Source organism: Thermobia domestica, chromosome 7, assembly GCF_964235325.1.
Source record: "Thermobia domestica chromosome 7, izTheDome1.hap1.1, whole genome shotgun sequence".
NCBI classification, from domain to species: Eukaryota; Metazoa; Arthropoda; class Insecta; order Zygentoma; family Lepismatidae; genus Thermobia; species Thermobia domestica.
Window position 1 is genome coordinate 106,234,803 of NC_137460.1, and position 20,173 is coordinate 106,254,975.

Genomic DNA, 20,173 nt, shown 5'->3' on the forward strand with positions numbered 1-20,173 from the left:
ACAGCATCAAAATTCATGATATAGGGATACCATTTAACGTGGGTCCGAACTATCACAGGGTCCGGATCGCTCGGATCATTGGTTAAACTGTAGGTTTCTTTTGTGATATAGTCTTGACGTTGAAAAGTAATACAAATAAAAAAACAAAATATCTACCTAGGATGCTCTATTAATACACGAAAACAATACCTTAATAAACTGTTGCCTTTCTTCTGCTACTTTACTTTCAAATCCCAACGGTGATTGATTTATCAAAACATCATGCTTTTCTTTCACCCAGGCCCTAGTTTGTTCAATCTCCTTTTTAGCACTATCAAATCCTTTCCTTGTGATCTCCAAAATCTGAACTTTGCGTTGGATTCTCTTTTGTATATCACTATGACGCCTTTCCACGGACTTCAATTGCTCTTCAATCTGCTGGGAATCCAAGTTGCTCACTTCCTCAATAACAGCAGCTGCTTTCTGTTTAACGTCATCCAATTTTGATTTGTTCGCATCGAACTCTGCGGCAATTTCAAAAATTATTCCCAGTTTCTGGGCGCAATCGAGACCACTGCCTTTGTCTAGCACTTCCATTTTCTTTACCAACTGATCAAACCAATTATGAATATCTTGTATACTGTTACGATAATCTTCGATGATATTCTGTCCAGCTTGTTTTCTGGCAATTACTTGAGTCAGCTGCAAAATAAACACAAAGAAAAAAATTGATACAATATGAAGTGATATTAAAGAGCTGAAATGAAGGCATATATTAATGAATTTTTAATGATGTGAAAACTTATGTAACGAAGCAATAAAATTTTTCGGAATTTTAAAACTCAACCATTAATTTGGCATACTATTATTCTACATTAAATAGATGCACACAATATAACTACACGTTTTCAATTTGAATCATTATTTTGGATTCCAGTTATTATTATCGTAGGAATACACTAAATGTTTATATTTAGAAAACAAGTATATGCAATAGTCAATTTTTTTTACTGAAAAATGTTTTATAACGTTCAACGTGGATTTACATACTCTGCCGACATGAAAAGTCTTTCATGTAAGCCAGTTATGCCCTTTAGGCTAAAGGAGTCGGTTAATTTATGTAAGTGAATGATTATGAATGACTTTGTGAAATGAGAATGTGGGAAGGAATAGGAGAAGCTTGAGAAAACCCACAGACACGATGCTGTCCATCATAAATTTACATGGTCTGGGATAAGTCCAGGGACAGCCCTCTCCCCCCCACACACACCAGACGTGAGCACTATGCCACAGAGCCACCGTACTTTCAGCCTGACAAGCTGTTGCTTTCAAACAAACAGAATCACTATTTGACATTCTTTTATAAAAAATAAATTATAGTAAAGCTAAAGATAAGGGGATCAGTGGAAAACAAACAGCTCCTTGTTACAAATTTATGGAAACTTATTTTTCAATTCCAATTGTTAGTTTTACTGCTCATTTTCATCGTTCTATAATCTTTTTGAATAGTTTCATGAATGTTTCAACTATGACCTAATGAAATACAGTTTGAATAACCATTTCGGTATTTTAACTAATAGAACTATCTCTACGAAAAACTCAATTTTGTTATACATATGTGCATAAGCTCGTCAATACTTTATTCATCGTTTTTTTTTTTTTTTTCCACTTTATTATGACTTCTTGAGAAATATCTGTTTATTAGACCATAATAATGGGCTTTGAAAAAAAATCTGTATTTCACGCACTAACTATTATTCATTATTTCTGAATAGTTCATCACTTATCACCAAATAATGTAGAATTTCTTCATATCGTCCAACAATCGTTAAGTTTACCGTTTTTAATATATTGTATAGATACAGAGTACAAAAATCTATACATAATTGAATAGATAATATCTACGTATTGTTTCCGAAGTTGAATTGAATTAGCACTACAATATACAGCATGATACTTCCTCAATAAATGGACCTCTCAGGGTGAGAAACTCTGGAGGATTGAGGGAATTTCTACCCACTTCATACTTTTGGAATAATATTCCCCCCACTATTAAGTTACTGAAAGAAGAGTGGCTAATAAATTGACACTATTTTCAGAAGTTTGCAAACTCATATATAATATATATTTTATATGAATTAACGGATGAATAATGGTATGGAAAGAAACAGAAGAGAACTTGAATTAATTATGATCTAGCAACTTTGTAAACAAAATAGAAGCAAAAGGCAGTCATGTTTTGTATCAACTAGTGTGGATTTTTTCCTTTTCTACTTATGTATCTCCTTCCTTTTGTCTTTTCGAATTCTGTCGGAGAATTGAAAGCTCAAACTATATAGAACGATAATTATGCCTAAGGCTGCGAAGTAGGGTCGCTAACTTTGAGGTAACACAGACTGAAATTATTTAAGAATAGAATCCTGAGGTGAATATTCGGACTCAAGAGGAATGGGAATGGTGAATGGCGAACACTTCATAACGAAAAGCTGCATAATTTATACGGTTTACCTAACACTGTTGAGAGCATTAAGTCTAAGAGGCTCAGGTAGGCAGGTCATGTAGCCAGAATGGGAGAAAGTAGGACCGCTTTCAAAATATTAACTGGCAACCCAATTGGAAAAACATCATTAGGAAGACTTAGGCGCAAACGAGAGGATAATATTAAGATCGATCTTGCAGAAATGGGAATACAAGTAGAAGCTGAATTCAGTTGGCTAAGGACAGAATTCAATGGAAATCTTTCGTAAATGTGACATTGAACCCCCATGTTCCATCTGCTACAGAGTTTAGTTTGTTAGTCTCCTCCTTCCCTCTCCCCTCTACTTTGACTGAGATGATTTTGCACCCTGAATACTCTTATGACTATCACATGTGATATATGGCATATGATAGTGAAACAAAATGGCCGGAACACGCTTGACATTTGAGGAATGAAAGTTCATTTAAAGTGGTATTCCAAGTCTGAAAAAGTCGCTAAGTTCAACGTCAGTGGTGGCGAGAGTTTGAAACAGAATCTTCTACACGCTTGATAATTACGAGGCTTTGTGATAAGTTTCAGACACATGTTGCCAGCAATTGTTCGCCGTTGTAATAGATGTCTTAAGAACCCCTTTGAACACCGATGATTGTAGTAACTGTGGAGGAAGCTTGTATCGTGCTTTATTGTGATATGTATTAAAATTGTAATGTAAATCAGGTTCAGCACTAACACCCAATATAGTTTCTTTCGTTAAAGTGTGCGGATACTTTTATTTTCTTATTATTATTTTCTTAACAGAATATGTACGTATAACTAGTAATTACCTCATTCTCCAATTGGCCAAGCTGCTTCTCAAGATCTGCATTTGTTTGGCCTTCTGCACCCTGTTGTGATGGAAGTTCATTAAGGCGGCTACGACGTTCTCCAATAGCTTGAAGAAGTTCTTGCATTTGTCCTAGTTCTAATCTTGCTGCCTCAGGACGTAACTTCGAAGGGCGAGATTTCCAGTCTGTCAATACTGCTCGTTGCTCACCAATCCATTTCTGAAGAGCAGCTCTTTGACGAGAGGATTCCTCTAGCTCATTCACAGCAGTAGTCAAAGTAGATAAGCGATTTTGTACCTACGGAAACAAAATGGAATATCAGAAGAAGAAGAAGAAAGAAATCAATGAATCAGCAGTTTGTAATAGTTTTGTAATAGTGTCAGTTTGATTAATTGGTTGATTGATTGGAGTTTAATAGGGACATCAGCAACAAGGCTATTTGTCCCCGTCACGAAGGTTGGTGGCCGACATATACTGTTAACAAAAGATTAAAATAAGATTTCTAAAACGTGCAAATAGAATTTAATTTTGATGAATATACAGAGTGTATCAAAAAGTCCGCGGCCATAGGACAACTTGATTATGAATCAAGATACGAGAAAACGGACAGTTGTTGGAAATAAGTTGTTTTCAATCTAAAATGGTGGAATTCAGCCAATCGCACCAGCCGTTTTGAGACGTCCTATGTTAAATAAAAACGTAACATTTACTGTTCAAGAGGCTGTTCGAACGGAACGTAGGGAACATGCATATTGTTGTGTGAGGGAACCTAGAACATTTTGAATCCGTTTCCCAACAATGCTGTATTGTTGTTATGGAGATTCCAAGAGAACAGTGTTAAACTGGTATCGTTGATTTTTTTTTTTTTTTTTTTTTTTTAACATAAGATATTTTACCAGTATAGAGTACAAACGGGTTGTGCGATTGAAGAAATTTCATCATTTCTGATTGAAAACAACCTATTTGCAACAACTTTCCTCTCTTTCTATTTTTTCGTATCTTTACCCATAGCGAGTTGACTTATGTCCTCAGACTTTTGATACACCCTCAGACTGATGATATAGAATAAAATATGGGAAATTTATTCAAAAATAAAACAGATGTCGAGTTAAAACTAAAATAATAAATAACAAAACAGAAAACATTTAACAAGAAACGTAAATTTAAAAATGTAATAATAAAACTAGATAAAATCTTTTTTAAAATGCCTATTTCAATCTTATGAATAACAGCGAGATTTCGGTCACTAAAAACAAAACCTCACTAATATTATTAGTTAGATCTACATTTTCTCTGAGGTCCGAGTATCCTGGATGGTTTGCAAGAATGTGTCGAATATTTGTGAGACATCAAGTTTTCAGTTTCTGTTCTACTACCTTATATTTTAATATTTTTGTCTGAATATTTTATTTTGTATTTTATTACGTTTGTCTTCCTTATTATTAAGATTATTTCAAAAAAGATTTTTATTATTATTATTATTATTTTAAGAGATAAGCTCAATTATTTTCCACATTCAGATATTTAATCATGTTTTTCTATACCGGGAAAGTGAGGGACGAGATTTTTTTTTCTAAGTTGGGGAGGAATTTATTCTTTTACTACTGACGAATTTTAGCTGAGGCAATAGGGGTTGTTGTCTTAAACACATTATGCTTTTCGAAAATCGGAAAAGAATTTACGGAATTCACCTTAAATCAATTTTTTAAAGATGTGAGTGTATTCGGTCCCTTATTCTTGACTGATTTTAACCTCAAACAACGTGCTCAGTTCGAAAGATTCCAAGAGAGTAAGTCGTATTTTATCAAAATTGCATACTTTTTTTTTTTTTTTTTTTTTTTTTTTTTTTTTTTTTTTTTTTTTTAAGGAAAGTTAGCGTGTACAATTATTTTATCAACATAAAATAAACTAACATGAGCGTGCATGAGTAAACTACTACGTTGGAGTTGAATCCACAGCATTTTACCCTTTTATTCTTGACAAATTTCAACCTATGCAAACCTTCAGGAAAGCCTCAACGGATGTACAAGACAAATTTAATTAAAATTTGGTAAATTTTACAAACGTTATCGTGGAGCAGACAGATACACAAATGTGTGCCGAGTTGACTTGTACATAAAAACTCTCTTACGCTGGTTTCAATGAACTGGAAGTAAGAACATCTGTCACTACTAAATTATTGTTTTCAATATCTAGCAATTGCAAATGAACGGTTAGCATTCTCGTTTCCCAATCAAGAGGTCCAGGTTCGAATCTCACAGCAAACCATCCTAACTGAAGTTTCAGCAAATTACTCTGACATCTCACTAGATACTGGGCACACACTGGATGTACATTCGTCTAATGTAAAAGAAATGTGATATAAGAGTTTTCTTATGAAACTAAAAAGTTATTAGCTATATTCGAACTAGCATTTAGTGTCGATTATAAATATAGGGTTCGAACATCGGTAAACAGTTAAAAACTGTCATGATAACAGCTCGCTGAAATCAACATAAATATACAGAAAGCATGCACATTCAAAACTATTTATATGTGCTTACCAAGGAGAATCATCAATAAGATTCATCTTTCAACCGCTAACATTGTTATTAAAGATTTAAAGAGTTAAATAATCTATCTCTTGATACAAGGAGCGTTTAAAAATGTTGAATACAACTTGGAGTAAAAATCTTAAAATACCTTTATTACATATGACAGATAGAGCACGACAAGATTACAAAATTAATTACACTACCAATTATGTTGTGTTATTTACCTTCTCACAGAGCACATTAACTTTCTTCACATATACATTGTCCTCCATTACTTGAATTGGTGTTGGCTCATTAACCTCAGCAACATTATCATGCTCCTTCTGCTAATATTCAATACATCAGGTTAAATAACATGCATCATGCAAAGTAAAAACAACAAAAAAATCAATCCAACATAGAATATAAATATTTATAGTATGCTTTACTCGCCATAATTTAGAAATTCGAAGTATAATACGTCGAATGCACGGTATTTGTATTTAATCCAGGTTAACGTAAGGGAAGTTTACAATTTAAATTGTCTGCGCATACAATATATTCAAGCATAACCGATATTGTGTTTAAGAATTTTCGATCTAATTAAAATAAGCATATGATAAAAAATACCTAACAGTGTGCATCGGACTATTTTTAAGACTATTTTGAGACAGCGTGATGAAGTTTGAGAAAGATCAGTAAATAATATTTATTTTTGTTTCTTTGTATAGGAAATCTTAATTCTTCAATATTTTCAAAATTCCTCCTCTTGTTTTCGTTATATCTTATATGGTGATTTCCTCCCGTCATTTCTTTTTACTTTTCACTTACTGTGTCTTCACCCATTCATAACCATTGCTTTTCCTAGCATTTTACACCGATCTCTTGGTATCATATACTAGTATGTTCGGTAGAAGTTTTCTAAAAGATTTTGAATCTTTCCTGTTTTCGTGTTAAAGAAACATCAATTACAAAATACATCATATTCATCTTACTGATAATATTGCTTTCTGTTCCATCTTTAACATTTGCCTCCTGCAGCAACTGTCTCACTTGAAAAAAAAGTGGGAACCAATGAACCATTACCAAAAAATAATCAGCGTTCTCTCTGCCTACCAAACACCCTTTTAAACTTTCAATGCGTCAATTTGTAGTATATATATGTAAACGTTTATATGATAGTATGCCTGGAGTATTAACAAGTCTTTTTTTTTTTTTTTTTTTCACGAGAATCAGGCTTTCATATAAGCATTGGATTTTTCGATTTTGTCATATCGTGTTTATTAATTACCTTTATACCAACGATCGTTTTGTTGCTTTTTTATAGTCAACATGATCTAGGGAATTACTGCAACAATATTTATTCACTTACAAAATAACAACGGTTTCCATTGTAAAGTAATGACTCACATTTATAGTGCTGATCAAATGTGAGACATCAGTCAATGATTTTTAAGATTGTTCAAGTTCGTTGTAACCACATTAAATATGCATTTTTCTTGTTCTTTATATATATCTCTCTATCTCTACCAGAGGCGCAGGGGCTGATAGCATAGTCCTGTAATCAAGTTTATTGGAGGCGAAATGGTGTGGTGGAGAAGGGCCCATACTGTGTGTTGATCTTGCATGATGGTCTATGCACCCGCAAACTGCACTGACAATGGTTCGGAGCCCACGTTAATAGTAGACCCTGTCCTTCATAACCTATGTGTTACATATGAACACAAAAGGTCAACGAAAAATTATATCAGATGAACCCAAGCTGTACTTAATACATATTCATCTTTTATGTTGAAACTAGTTCCAACCATTTTTACCTTAATGGCTTCTCTTACGATACTTTCGCTATATATTGCTTCTAACTTCTGTACATAAATTTTTCACTTTTTAGAATGCATTCGAAGACCTACAATCCCATGTACAAATTTATATTCTGTGAATTATACAAAAGATTTTAAAAGCTTGTAATTGTGAACTAAATCAATTTTATCACAATATTGTGAGCGGTGATTATATTCAATGAGAAAAAGCCTTTCCGCTTTTTCTCATTAAATCAATTTTGTCATGCAAGCAGGGCAAAATATTGATAACTGTATTCTGGTGTTCAAAACCAAATTTAGTTACGATATAAAGTATTGTGCGCTTTGTTTATGTGCGAAATGGTTAACTTAAACAATAATTTCCAGCTAAATATTTGCTTCCAATCATTGATTCTGATCTCTATACTAATGTTTCTTGTGATCTTGCAATATACAGTATCTGACTGCATCAACAGTTTCTGCTCATCCCTAATTAAGTTGTGTTGCTATAATAAAGAACAGTAACGCACAGTTACAACAGGATAACAGTTCTGTTACTAGAATAACGAGTCATATTACTGTAACGTATGTTCTTTTATAGCAATATGAAATAACATTCTTCACAGTCAACTCACTTATAGAAAACATTGTTAAACTTCAATGTATTTAATATACGATGTATATATGTATTTTCTCAAGATCGAAGCCTGATTTTTTTTTTTTTTTTTTTTTTTTTTTTTTCAGTAATGATGTTATGAGATGATGTCCTGACGCACTTGGTATTTTCGCATTGTACAAGTACTGTGCATAATATTGATTAATTTTCTGTCAAATACACTTTCTGTGTATAAGGATTATACTTTCTATATATGAGGGATATACTGAAGAAGTGTTGCTCCTGCAATTGCATGTGATTTTGTTATATTGATCACTTCCAACTGCCGATTTGCTATTCTCGAGTGTTGTTACTACTTCCTTTAAGTAAGAAATATATGAGTTGATAAAAAAGAGTTGTAACCATTTCTAGTGGTGATAACGATGCTAGTAATTTTCATGTTAGTTAGAATTAACCAGTGCCGACTTGCAACATGCCATTCGATCTTGAAGAAGTCTTGAATTTAAGAAATTATAGTCTCCTGTCCTTATCTCCTATGAAAAGTTTTAGACGTCGGAATGTGCCATACGTGCATCGTAAACTCAAAAAAATTCTACTCTACAAAATTAATACGATATTTAATTCCATACTACGACAAACGCATGCACTCATGCAGCAATTCCAGTTTAACTACTATGTACTGCATTTTAACTACTATGTACTACTAATTTCACAAATTAAAATTTTTATGTGAAACACATGCTTTAGTATATAAAAAAATTATACAAAATCTCAAACCAACCTCATTAATTAATCATTTAACTCATATACATGTAATGGAACTATAAACACTAATTAAATTAGATTATTTACGTGGCAAAATCTGTCTTCTACTACATAAAATTACTCTTTTCTGGAAATTTGGCATGATCTGATAATAAGGCTAACACTATTGATAAAATTATACATAGAGATACCTTACACTTTTGAGAAGACTATTTCAATATAGTGTCAAGCTTATTACTGCTTCCTGAACTATTAATGCAAAAATTAAGTATAGTTCGATAGTTCTTCTTAAATCTTAATTTAGTCTCTTACAAAATGTTCAGTCAACCAATTATAATCTTTACTTGTGCTTAGGGAATTTTATTACCCATAATGAAAAATATATTAATAAATTTAAAATGTCACAAAAAGTTTTGATTACGGGACACATATACAGGGTGTTTCAAAACAACTCCGACAACGTTTGGGAGGTGATTCCTGACACCAGGATAAGACAAAAAGTATAGACCAACCTGGGTCCTTCCTTTCGGAGTTATAAACATGAAAACATGAAAAAATGAACTTTAAAGGTCCATAGCTCCAAAACTATGGGACTTACCGTAATCGGATCAAGACTTCAATTAGGAACTAACATGTGGGCTATCTAAAATTACATGCTTCAGAATCCTAAGGTACTCACGCAACAATTTTTAAAGAGGCAAGTTTGGCTACGGGTATATAATTTGAAGTACTCACCAACCACCACTATAAAATTGTTGCGGAAGTACCGCAGGATTCTGAAATATGGGTATTTGGATAGGGCACATACTAGTTCCTAAATAAAGTCTTGAACCGATTGCAGTAGGTCCCATAATATTGGAGCTATGGACCTTTGAAGTTTTTTTTTTTTTTTTTTTCGGCAGCCTATAACTCCGAAAGGATGCATTTGTGCACCCAGGTTGGTATATACTTTTCGTCTTATATTGGTGTCAGGAATCACCTCTCAAACGTTGTCGGTCTTGTTTTGAAACTCCCTGTATAGTACCCTCCTTAAGAACACTATACAGATCTACATATTCTTTTTTCTTTTCTTTTCTTCCTTTTCTTTTTATCTTTCTTCGTGACTATGAAAATTCGAATCTCAACATTTCCTTCATCTTAAATTCTGGCGCACAATTCGGCAAAAGAAGTGTCTATACCTCCTTAGGTAACTCAAAAGCAAATATGTTCCCAATGAACGAACTGATGTGAGCTAATTCGTGGAAACGGTGTTCTTTAACATAAATGACTAAGTTCCAACCATTACTAAGTAGAGTAGCTCTTAACACTCATACTATACTTATATGAGCCGAAAGTGTCTAATGGCTTGCGCGCGCGCCTTTCGCGCACGGGGTCCCAGGTTCCATTTCCGGTGGGAGAGCCTTAAAATTCAAATACATTATAGTGGTTCATATTCCACCTTAAACTGTAGGTTCGCACTTCTCAGTGCTGAAATGGGCGCTAAACTCCAAACGATAACCAACCAACCCAAGAGAGAAAACATACAATTTTGTTTCTGCAATAGAACGTATGTAAAGAGAACAATAAATTAACTATCCATAGAGTGAAAAGGAGATCCCTCCGATCCTTACAGGAGATTGCAGATTGTAGTAAGTCTAGTTATTTAGAAAATAACACGAGAAACTGTCATATACATATACACATTTGCTGGTAATTTGTGCAATCATCTCAAAAGTAGATCTCTTCAACGAATATTGAAAATTATAAATAAATATACAAAACGTAATACCTTCCCGTATACGCTTCTTAGTCAATGTGACGAAGTGAGACGCAATTAGAGTATAGTATTTTTGTATTTGGTATCGTACATAAACGTGCCTCTCTGCGTCAACGAAAATTTTATTACAAATAGTCAGTTTGTCCCAAACTTACTGACAAAAGAAAGTGTCGAGAGAAGTATGCACCTTAGTTAGCAACTGTACATACTGTACGCTTGTAATAGAAAATATCTAACTCAATATATCCACTGACTGATGGAGACTGCTTCTACAAAACGGAAGAAGCTATCTGCTTAACTGGAAATCCAGGAATAAAGTAGAAAACAGTACATCGCTAGTAGCTTGATATTAAATGTCCAAGCGGCAAGCAGAATTCCGGGAATTTATTTTCGCGTCAGCATAAAAATATTTTTTTAATACTTACATCATTGGTCATTTCTTCTAGATACTATGTTTAAACTTACTGGGCATGAAGGGGTAGGTCGGCCAGATGGCTTCTTAGTTGAGTAATGTGAGGTCAGTACATCGGCTCCCACTGTCAGTTTTTGGCTTTTTACACTTAAGTTCGCTACCTTTTAATTCAAGCTCTCCAAGCCTCAAACTACTGGATAAACAGCAAAAGTTCTATACACCAAAAGGAAATCGAACGCGGGATTCCACGCTACTAACCATTCGACTCACATAAACACAAATAATACAGTTATTTATATGTATATAGATAGATAGATGGAAGATACAAATAATAGAATCTTCCAAACTGCTCCAGAGTTATTTTAATATGCTTTCACGGATACGCATATAACTTGGAAAGTTTTTTTTACACTATCAAACCTCACTTAAATATCTAATAAAATCAGTAATTTTAAATCATGTATTAAAAAGATAGGATTTCGTAACAGTATCATTTTAATGATACCTAGCCTGACAATTTTGAAATGGCAAAACTAAAGATACTATGCTTTCATATACACTCGTGGACTTCATTTTTACATCAATGTGCAAACAATTATTCAACCCTTAATTCACCATAAACAAAAATGCAGGCAAAACGTTCAACTACAATTCTCACTATATACATCATGCAGTAGTCACTGTAAAACTGTCCATTTCATATTCCAACATCTCTCAAAATATATGCTTAAAATAAGTAAATAAATAAATAAATAAATAAAATTCATATAACTTGCCTGGTCAATAAGATCTTCAAGGCGGCCACGGACAGCTAGCTCTCGATCTGGAATAGGCGGTGGCATAGTATCTTGAGGGCTGCTTGGTCTTGAAATGCAAGCAGCTGCAGCCTCACACGCCTGAACAGCCACAGCAAGCCTAGATTTCTCACCTTGAAGCTTATTGTGGAGACCCTAAACAAACAATTACGTTATAAGGCAGTGGTATAAGAAGTTTATTTTGAGACGCCTAAAAATTAATAAAAGACCTAACTACAAATCAGAATGAAATCACTACACAGTATTAATCGAATATTATCTTTCGACCAACAATAACAGAACACATATGAAAGGAAAATATAATTCAACTATTCTTTCTTTCCTTGAAAGCAAACAGAGATTCTAGTCTTCTTAATATTAACCGCTCAAGTGATTACTTTCCACCTGCTCGCAATTCCATAGTGGGTATTTAAATCTGTACTCCCTCAGTCCATTTTAATGTTAAAAGTGTACAAAATCACGTCAGTAAAATCTGACAACAGACAGGTGAGCTATGTAGTGACGTTCATACAAGTCAAATGTACTGTGCTTCATATTGCATGACGTGTCAAGATGTCACAACCATTTGATTGGTTAAGGACTCTTCTTTATCCTGTTACTAGCTCTTATTCTTTGAAAATTACTAGTCTTAACATCAACTAAATAGTTTTAATATATTTCTCCTCTTTAATCATCATGATGAAGACCTACATCGAAAAGCAAGCAAAAATACTAGAATAAATCTAAAGTTTAATATGTATCAAAAAGTATTATTGTATTGTCATTAAAATCTGTGGAAACAGAAATATATATTTTTTTTTTCAATCTGAACCTACAAACAACAGGAGTCATATTACTTACCCTGACAGTTTCCAACTGTTCCTGTGCATCCTTCAAGTTAGGAATAGGAGCTTCCATCTGTTCATTGATTTGTGGTTCCCAAGCGTCAAGATTTTCCATTATACTTTCTAATGTATCTTCATATTCTTTGAATTTTGCCAAGGATTCAAACAAGCGGTTCTGAAGATTAAAATAAATAAATGTTTTAAAATAATGCATAAAAATAAACAAAACTGACTTCTAAACATTGTACTGCAATTATGCGGGGACACCTTGTACGATTATTTTATAAGGTGTATTCAAACATATTATTCCAAATTTAACAGCTATGTTCTTTCTTTTATTTTTCTTTTAACAATATTAGGAGGCTGTTATATGGATCAAGAACATAAAGGTTTAACTCAAAGAAACAACAGTAGGAAAATTATCCCTACCATACACCATTTCAAGTTAATCAAGATGATTACCTATTCCTTACAGATACAGCTCTATATAATACTTCCATTTTCTTCAGTATCCAATGCTAACTTTCAAAGAAGTTTATCAAATATAAATAATCTATAATACGAGGAGTGATCAGAAAGTAAGAGTACAAAGCCTGCAATGAAGCGTATATATTTTATTTCATACAATCAATACAGCCAACAGATTTTTCGACATAGTATCCATATCCTTTGAGGTACCTGTCGCATCATGGAATGAGTTTGAAAATTCTGTTAAAAATCCTGTTCTTGCGTGTTCAGCCACGTTGTCACGAAGTGTTTCACCTCCTCGTCTGAAGTGAAGCGACGGCCTTCAAGGTGCTCCTTCAAGTGTGGGAACAGCTGAAAATTGCTTGGAGGAAGGTACGGGCTGTGGGAAGAGTGGTCGATGATGTCACAACGAAACTGCTTCAACAGCGTAGCGATCTTCTGCGCTCCTCGTCCGTGACGTTTTCTCTACCACCGCAAACTTTCGACAACATTCTGCGACATGCTGACAAGACGAGACATTCTCCGTAGACCTCGACCAGCTGCTGATGAATTTCAGCCGCAGTTACATGTTTCGCCCACAGAAATCGAATAACTGAGTGGACTTCTTCGCGAGACCAGTTTTCCAAACGAATCGAAATTTGTTTACCTACAACTAGCGCCGTAGGTTGTGAGAGGCTGAAACTCTGCACAGTTGGCAACTCCATGTATTAAAATTACCACACACTCTTCATTCCTCTATAACAGACGAATCTCCAGAAATACCGGCCTTGTAATCTTAGTTTCTGATTCTCCCTTGTAGCTTGAAGGAACAAAATTGAGTACGTTTTAAGTTTACTAGTACCCCCTCCCCCTCCCTCCTGCAAGACGTCGGCTTACTGTACACTATAGATTAAAATCGTCCTTAATTAAAAGTTGTAATTGTTTCCTTTTATTTTCTTTGTTTGATCACCAACTACCTTCTGTTACATAAATGTTAATGCTCAAATCTAAATATGATTACTGGCGTCGACTTAAATAGCAAAGCACGTTCATATTCAGTATCTTCACTATTCATTTTCAAATAACTGAATTGAAACAATACAGCTTAAGCTGCAATTAAATCGTCATAATGCATGACTGTAGAAAAACTGGTCAAATCTAAATATGATTGAAGCAACGCAGTTTTCAAGTTGCAATCAAATCGTCACAGTCCTTATTATAAAAGGAAAATCTCAGTCTGTGAGAACGCTAAATACTAATAGCTTTACATCTCCCACGTATATATTACACGAAGAATATCTATTCATTACAGATGTTACGCTCTATATTCACACTATTTCGGTGAAAAAAAAAAGTGAACATTTTGACTTCTGCGTTATGTAACTTCCTTATTTATCCGAGTCTTGGTTTAAATTTGCTCCAAGTATTCTCAAGACATCGTAAACGAAATCCTCACTTAGTGTTCATTGCACGAGGGGCTGCGATGGCTCAGTGATAGAGCGTTCACCTCTGGTGCTTGGGGTCCCGGATTCGATCCCAGCCCCCGCCAAGTGACCTTTGTGGTGGACAAACACCGTGTGCGTGGGTTTTCTCGGGGTTCTCCCGTTTCCTCCTACTTTCTTCATTCCACCATTTCCTTCATTACTCATCATCACCATCTCCTTTAGCCTAACCGGCATAACCGTGGGACGTAAAACTCAAATATTTCATTTCATTTTTGTTCATTGCACGAATTAAACCTCCAACTTTCACAACCATGCAGCACTGAGAAACACAGTTCTGTATGATTAGTAAATGGATAGTGGATCATGCTCCCGAAAGCAACTTTAGTTATTGTTATTTTAAACCATGATTTAAAAATAAAATGCTTACAAATTTTAGCGCATAATTTGAGAAAGACGATACAACGGAAATATTACATCAAGTACATTTTCTTTTAACACTATTAACACAATCCGAACGAGCGGTGGGTTCTACCCTTCGTGAATTAACGTCCAGAAATGGACATAGTCTTTCTTTTGCTTTACGCTTTTATAGCAAGCTTTGTAATTTTCAGACATGTTTTAAAATAAAACCAACTTAAGCGTGTCTTTCTACGTTTTCCACGTTCTAAGTTTGATAATTAATTAATTAAAAAAAATAATAAAAATTAAAAAAAACACGTTTGCTGGGAAAAACTGTTTGTTCATCAAATGATAACTTGTTGGGCGAAATTATTTTTCCATCATTCATCACATGCTTGTATCTTCTTAATTAAAAACATATATTAAAAATTTAATAATAAAAGGTACCGTGTTTCTGGCCGGTATAGTTTTAAAAAGAAACCTGAAATTCTACCCATATAAACTGGAGGAATATTGGGCAAGTTTTAATCCCCAATATTCTTTCCCAAGATACGGTCTTACATTATACGTTTTTTCTTATTTAAAAATAAAATGTATCCCTATGTTCTTCACTTTTTCTTCTTTGACATATGAAAACCATCACATAGAAAACATAATTAGCCAAGCTAAGTTTATAGCTGAATGATGAAGGCTTAATGTTTCTGGAATGCAATGACCGATACTAATTTGAAAGGTTACTAACCTTTATTTGAACAGCTGTATGAAGAAGTGAATTGTAACTGTCTTGTACGTTACGAAGTTGTTTCTCAATTGTCTCCTGAATCGATGGTGTTGTTGCTATGTACCTTTCAATTTGTCCATGTCCCTTAGCTTTCACATCATCCAGCGTAGCTTGGTATTTCTGAATGTCCTCCAGCAAAGCCTAAAGAAAAAAGAGCATACAGTCATATTAATGAAGTAACATTTGTATAAACATGCTAATTAAATTTTGCAGATGTTTATCATGGTCTGACATAAGCATAACCAAAAGCACGTATGTCTGAATACAATATATTCAGGATACCAAACACAGTGATACTCCAATACTAGTTTTTAAAAACACCTTCAAGATACAAAACACAGGTAATTAAAGCATAGGTATTTAAGAAATTTGTATCATCTAAAGAAAGATAGGTATATGAAACGTTTTATGTCCATACAAAGGAATCAAAACTAAACTCCGAGGTGGATACTCTGGAAGGGGGTAGAATACCTCCGCAACCATCAATAGCAACAACAGAAGAATCATTAAATTTTTATGTAGAATATTTTCACTGTGAAAGCTTTCAGACCCAATTACAAACAGCTTTACATACACATTGTATATGGTACCGTGAATGTCTTATATTAGTATCTAGTATCTTTTACTTCGCTAACCTTAAACCGACTTCAGCAAGCTCTAAAAGCTATTTTAGAAAACAACTGGTTCACTAGCACCCTGTTGAACTCAGTGGTTCATTTGAATAATTGTACACTCGCAGCAAAAGAATATATGACTTATATTCTTATTATTTATGTAATATTTTGTCAATAACTTGAATACGAATAAACAAACACATTTTCAATTGTCTTTCATATAAAATAATTATGTAAGTTATTCAAACTATTCATTCTGTTGTTCAAGACTTACAAAAAGAGAAAAGGAAATTAACTTTGTCTTTTGTCCTGTAAAGTATAGAATACCATGTATTAGATCAGTAAGCATATTCTATTTGACACTAATAAGTATTTTATACACAACTAGAACTTTTGTTTGAGAAGAAGAACGACGCAATCGATATTCCATTTTATTTAAAGATACATTTATGAACAGTTATTCATTAGTAATGCTTAAGCAACTTGGTGAAAGAAATTCAAAATCCCCCCCCCCCCCAAAAAAAAAATATCCATTTTAATAAACCCAAATAGTAAGTATAGGAAAAATCCTTCCCCTTCTCCGAAAAAGAAATAATAATAAGCTTTTCTCTCTTTCTTATGATTTTCTCCTTTAAAAAACTGTCAATATTTGGAATGTGATTAAAACGTTAATTGGCATTTTATAAAACACTCTTGAACTTAACTAAATTAAATATGCTACTCAATTGTTGTACTATGTTAAGTACGGTATAACCCGATATGTGTCAGAACACAAAATATAGTTATAATATAAAACAACGATCTTACCTCGTGTTGTGATATCTGTTCTTCAGTTTGTTCCCTGTTCGTAATATATAAAGAGTTGTGCGCCATCAACTGGAAGGATATCTGCAATAGCCATTTCTCAGTATCTTGAAGAGATTGATGATAAGCAGTGTATTCCTATAAAAAGAAACAAGACAACTATTCGCACATTTTTCTTTTAGTGTTATTTACCGTATTATTCACATTTGTCAAAAACAACTTAATTTAAAAAAAAAAAACAAATCAGTTATTGTAAAACAAAACATTTAAAAAATATTCATCAGTTATTATAAATTTATTTACAAATGGAGTTACAGACAAAACAATATAATTTAAAGGTATGAATGAGAATAGCACTAATCAGATAGAAATAAAGCTTAACTCACTTCTGTTTTAACTTGAACAAGGTATATGTACTCGAACATTTTGAAACTATTTCGCAATTTGAACCACAGATTTGAATAAAAGATTTAACAGTGTGGTCTATAAAACTTATTTAAAACATTTATTTAAGTGTCGCCTTGTTGGGTTTAATGGTTACGTATTTGCTTACTATAATATGCGTAATCCCGGATTTGATTCTCAGTGGGACACAGTATTTTGGTTTTCACTGCATAGCTATTTCAATTAGTAAGTAGCGGACTCTGTCTAGGAAACCAGAAACATAGCTTTGGAAGTCGATAGCATCGTGTAGTTGATACGAGTCATTTGACCGACCTTTTGCGAGTTGTATGTGTATCGTAAATATATCTTTTCTGAAGCAGAATTTGTACGAAAGCTTAAATACTTAATTTCGCGAACACTCGATTTGAGCAGACATATTCATCAGCAGCAGTCAATATTGTAATGTTCCATACCCTCACGCACAAGCAACTGCGTGCGTTTACTATAAATACAGGATTCTATTACGAACACGTGTTATTGTGTTTAAACATAAACAGCAGCAGACGACGGAAGGAAACTATCAGGACGACACGAAGAGGTTTTGGAAGGAAAACGAAGAAGCCTGACCTCCTCTCAAGGACCTCCCCTTCAAGAGGATGTTTATGAAAGAGGACCTCAAGAGGACGAAAGCCATCAGTGCCAGTGTTGATCGCTAACTTACCTAACTTAAGTACAATAATATCTGCGGAGGCTACTATGAGCAAAGAAGATATCCTTGAATTATCGTTTGACGCCGCTCTGGGCTAAGATATATATAACCTTCACATCAGAAGCCACTTTGTGCGCCGAGGATATATTCCACATTGGAAATATTTTATAGACTTTGAAATACTTATAAGAACTTTGTAAATTTTCATATAAGACTATTTTGTAATAAAAGGTGTAGGGTTCAAATCCCGGACTTATTATTTAGATTCTACCGAATAAAATACTGCAATACTACTTATTCATGCAGAAGCCGGGTTTTTACCCTGAATTGTTTGATCTCTTGAATAAAGTTGTAGTCTTAGCTTTACAAATGTTGGTGGGCTAAATCTTCCCAGAAATTAATATTTGAATTAATAATGAGAAGAAAAAATTGAAATAAGTTAAGTAAGATTTTAAGTCAAGTACTAGTTCATCTGCCATACTTCAAATTTGTCCTCTGTTTTACTGTTCTTGAAATATTCATTAACAAATTCTAAACATACCTGCATCTCAAGTTCAAGATTTTCACGACGAGTAGTGCATTTACTACACAATTGCTCCCATCTAATTTGCAGCTTTTGGATTCCTTCCATCACAGCAGGTCTACTAGCCCAGACGGACAATTCAGCTCCCTCCGAAAGTAAATGATCTAAATCTTCTCTTTTTGCATTCACTTCCTCTTGAATATGCTGCAATAAAAAAATGTAAAGATCATTAATGAAAAATAGTAACATAGAATACTTTTTTTTTTAACAAAAAAAGGTCCTAGTTCTTATTTTGTCCTTTAGAGATCTAAATAGAATAGTTGCATTACATGAATTACACTGATAAATAAATACCATTCACATATTCCCTCCACTTAGCGATTGTCTGATGTTGGTATGATACAACATCGATTTTTTCCCAATATCGGCAGTAACCAAATTCAGATTGTCCTAGATTTGCATGCTCGACTCTTCCAGAAATAAATAAATAATACCGTCAAATGGGGCTACTATGAACATGGGGGCTTCTTTGAACAAAACTGGGAAAATGTTTCAATCAAAATTTTCATGCCCTGAAAAGTCATTTGCGGCTCATTTGAATATTGCAAGTAGTAGTTTGGAATGTTCTGAATTCAACTATGACAAATCTATAAACTTTACTAACAATGATGTATGAGAAAAAAATATTAAATATGAAGCGATGTTTTTTCTAATTTTTCGTCGACCAGAAAATTGTGTCTCTGGAACTCTGGTTTAAAGCAGTAGGTAAGAAATGGGGCTACTATGAACAGCTGATTTTGGTGGGTCTAAAAATCAGTTCGTGGGTAATAGTACGGTATATTCTAAAGAAAGGTAAATGGCATTATACTGGGCAAGTCATAGACAAAGAGAGCTGCAATTGGAAAGTCAAGTTTACGCGCATTAATAAAACAGGTACCAGTATGACATTCTATTGACCCGAAAATGTAGACAGTGATATGGTTTGTGCAAAACGCATTGTTCCGATGTTACCAGAGCCCATTCTTAGCAATTGAGGGCTTCTTAAGTTTGGTGGCATCTCTTTTGAAAGTCTCTATTTGCAATAAGGCCAAGCATGTTCCAATCGTATACAAATAGTTTCTTACCATCCTGTATAGTGTAAATAGTGCTTATCCATCGTACCGAAAAAAAATATTTGCGTATCTTTAAAAACGTCTCTGTTAGATTCATATGAACATACGGACCTCTTACTACAAGAGAGACCTTTTAAAGTTTTAAATATTCAAGTTGCAATAGTGATACGATG

At 33.8% G+C, this 20,173-nt stretch overlaps 1 protein-coding gene across 2 annotated transcripts in view; it reads right to left on the reverse strand.

Moving 5' to 3' along the window:
• LOC145690299 (muscle-specific protein 300 kDa-like) overlaps positions 1-20,173 on the reverse strand; it is a 633,032-nt gene that overhangs the window by 306,228 nt on the left and 306,631 nt on the right. The window contains exons 51-57 of one of the 2 annotated variants that reach the window (XM_081765072.1): positions 18,907-19,092; positions 17,276-17,410; positions 15,816-15,995; positions 12,799-12,957; positions 11,920-12,093; positions 3,283-3,579; positions 190-681 (exon numbers count right to left, since the gene is read on the reverse strand). In XM_081765072.1, the coding sequence (XP_081621198.1) occupies positions 190-681; positions 3,283-3,579; positions 11,920-12,093; positions 12,799-12,957; positions 15,816-15,995; positions 17,276-17,410; positions 18,907-19,092 (1,623 nt within the window). Of the gene's footprint in view, positions 1-189; positions 682-3,282; positions 3,580-6,040; positions 7,841-11,919; positions 12,094-12,798; positions 12,958-15,815; positions 15,996-17,275; positions 17,411-18,906; positions 19,093-20,173 lie in introns of those variants that run through there. The other variant, XM_081765073.1, reaches the window with a different exon arrangement.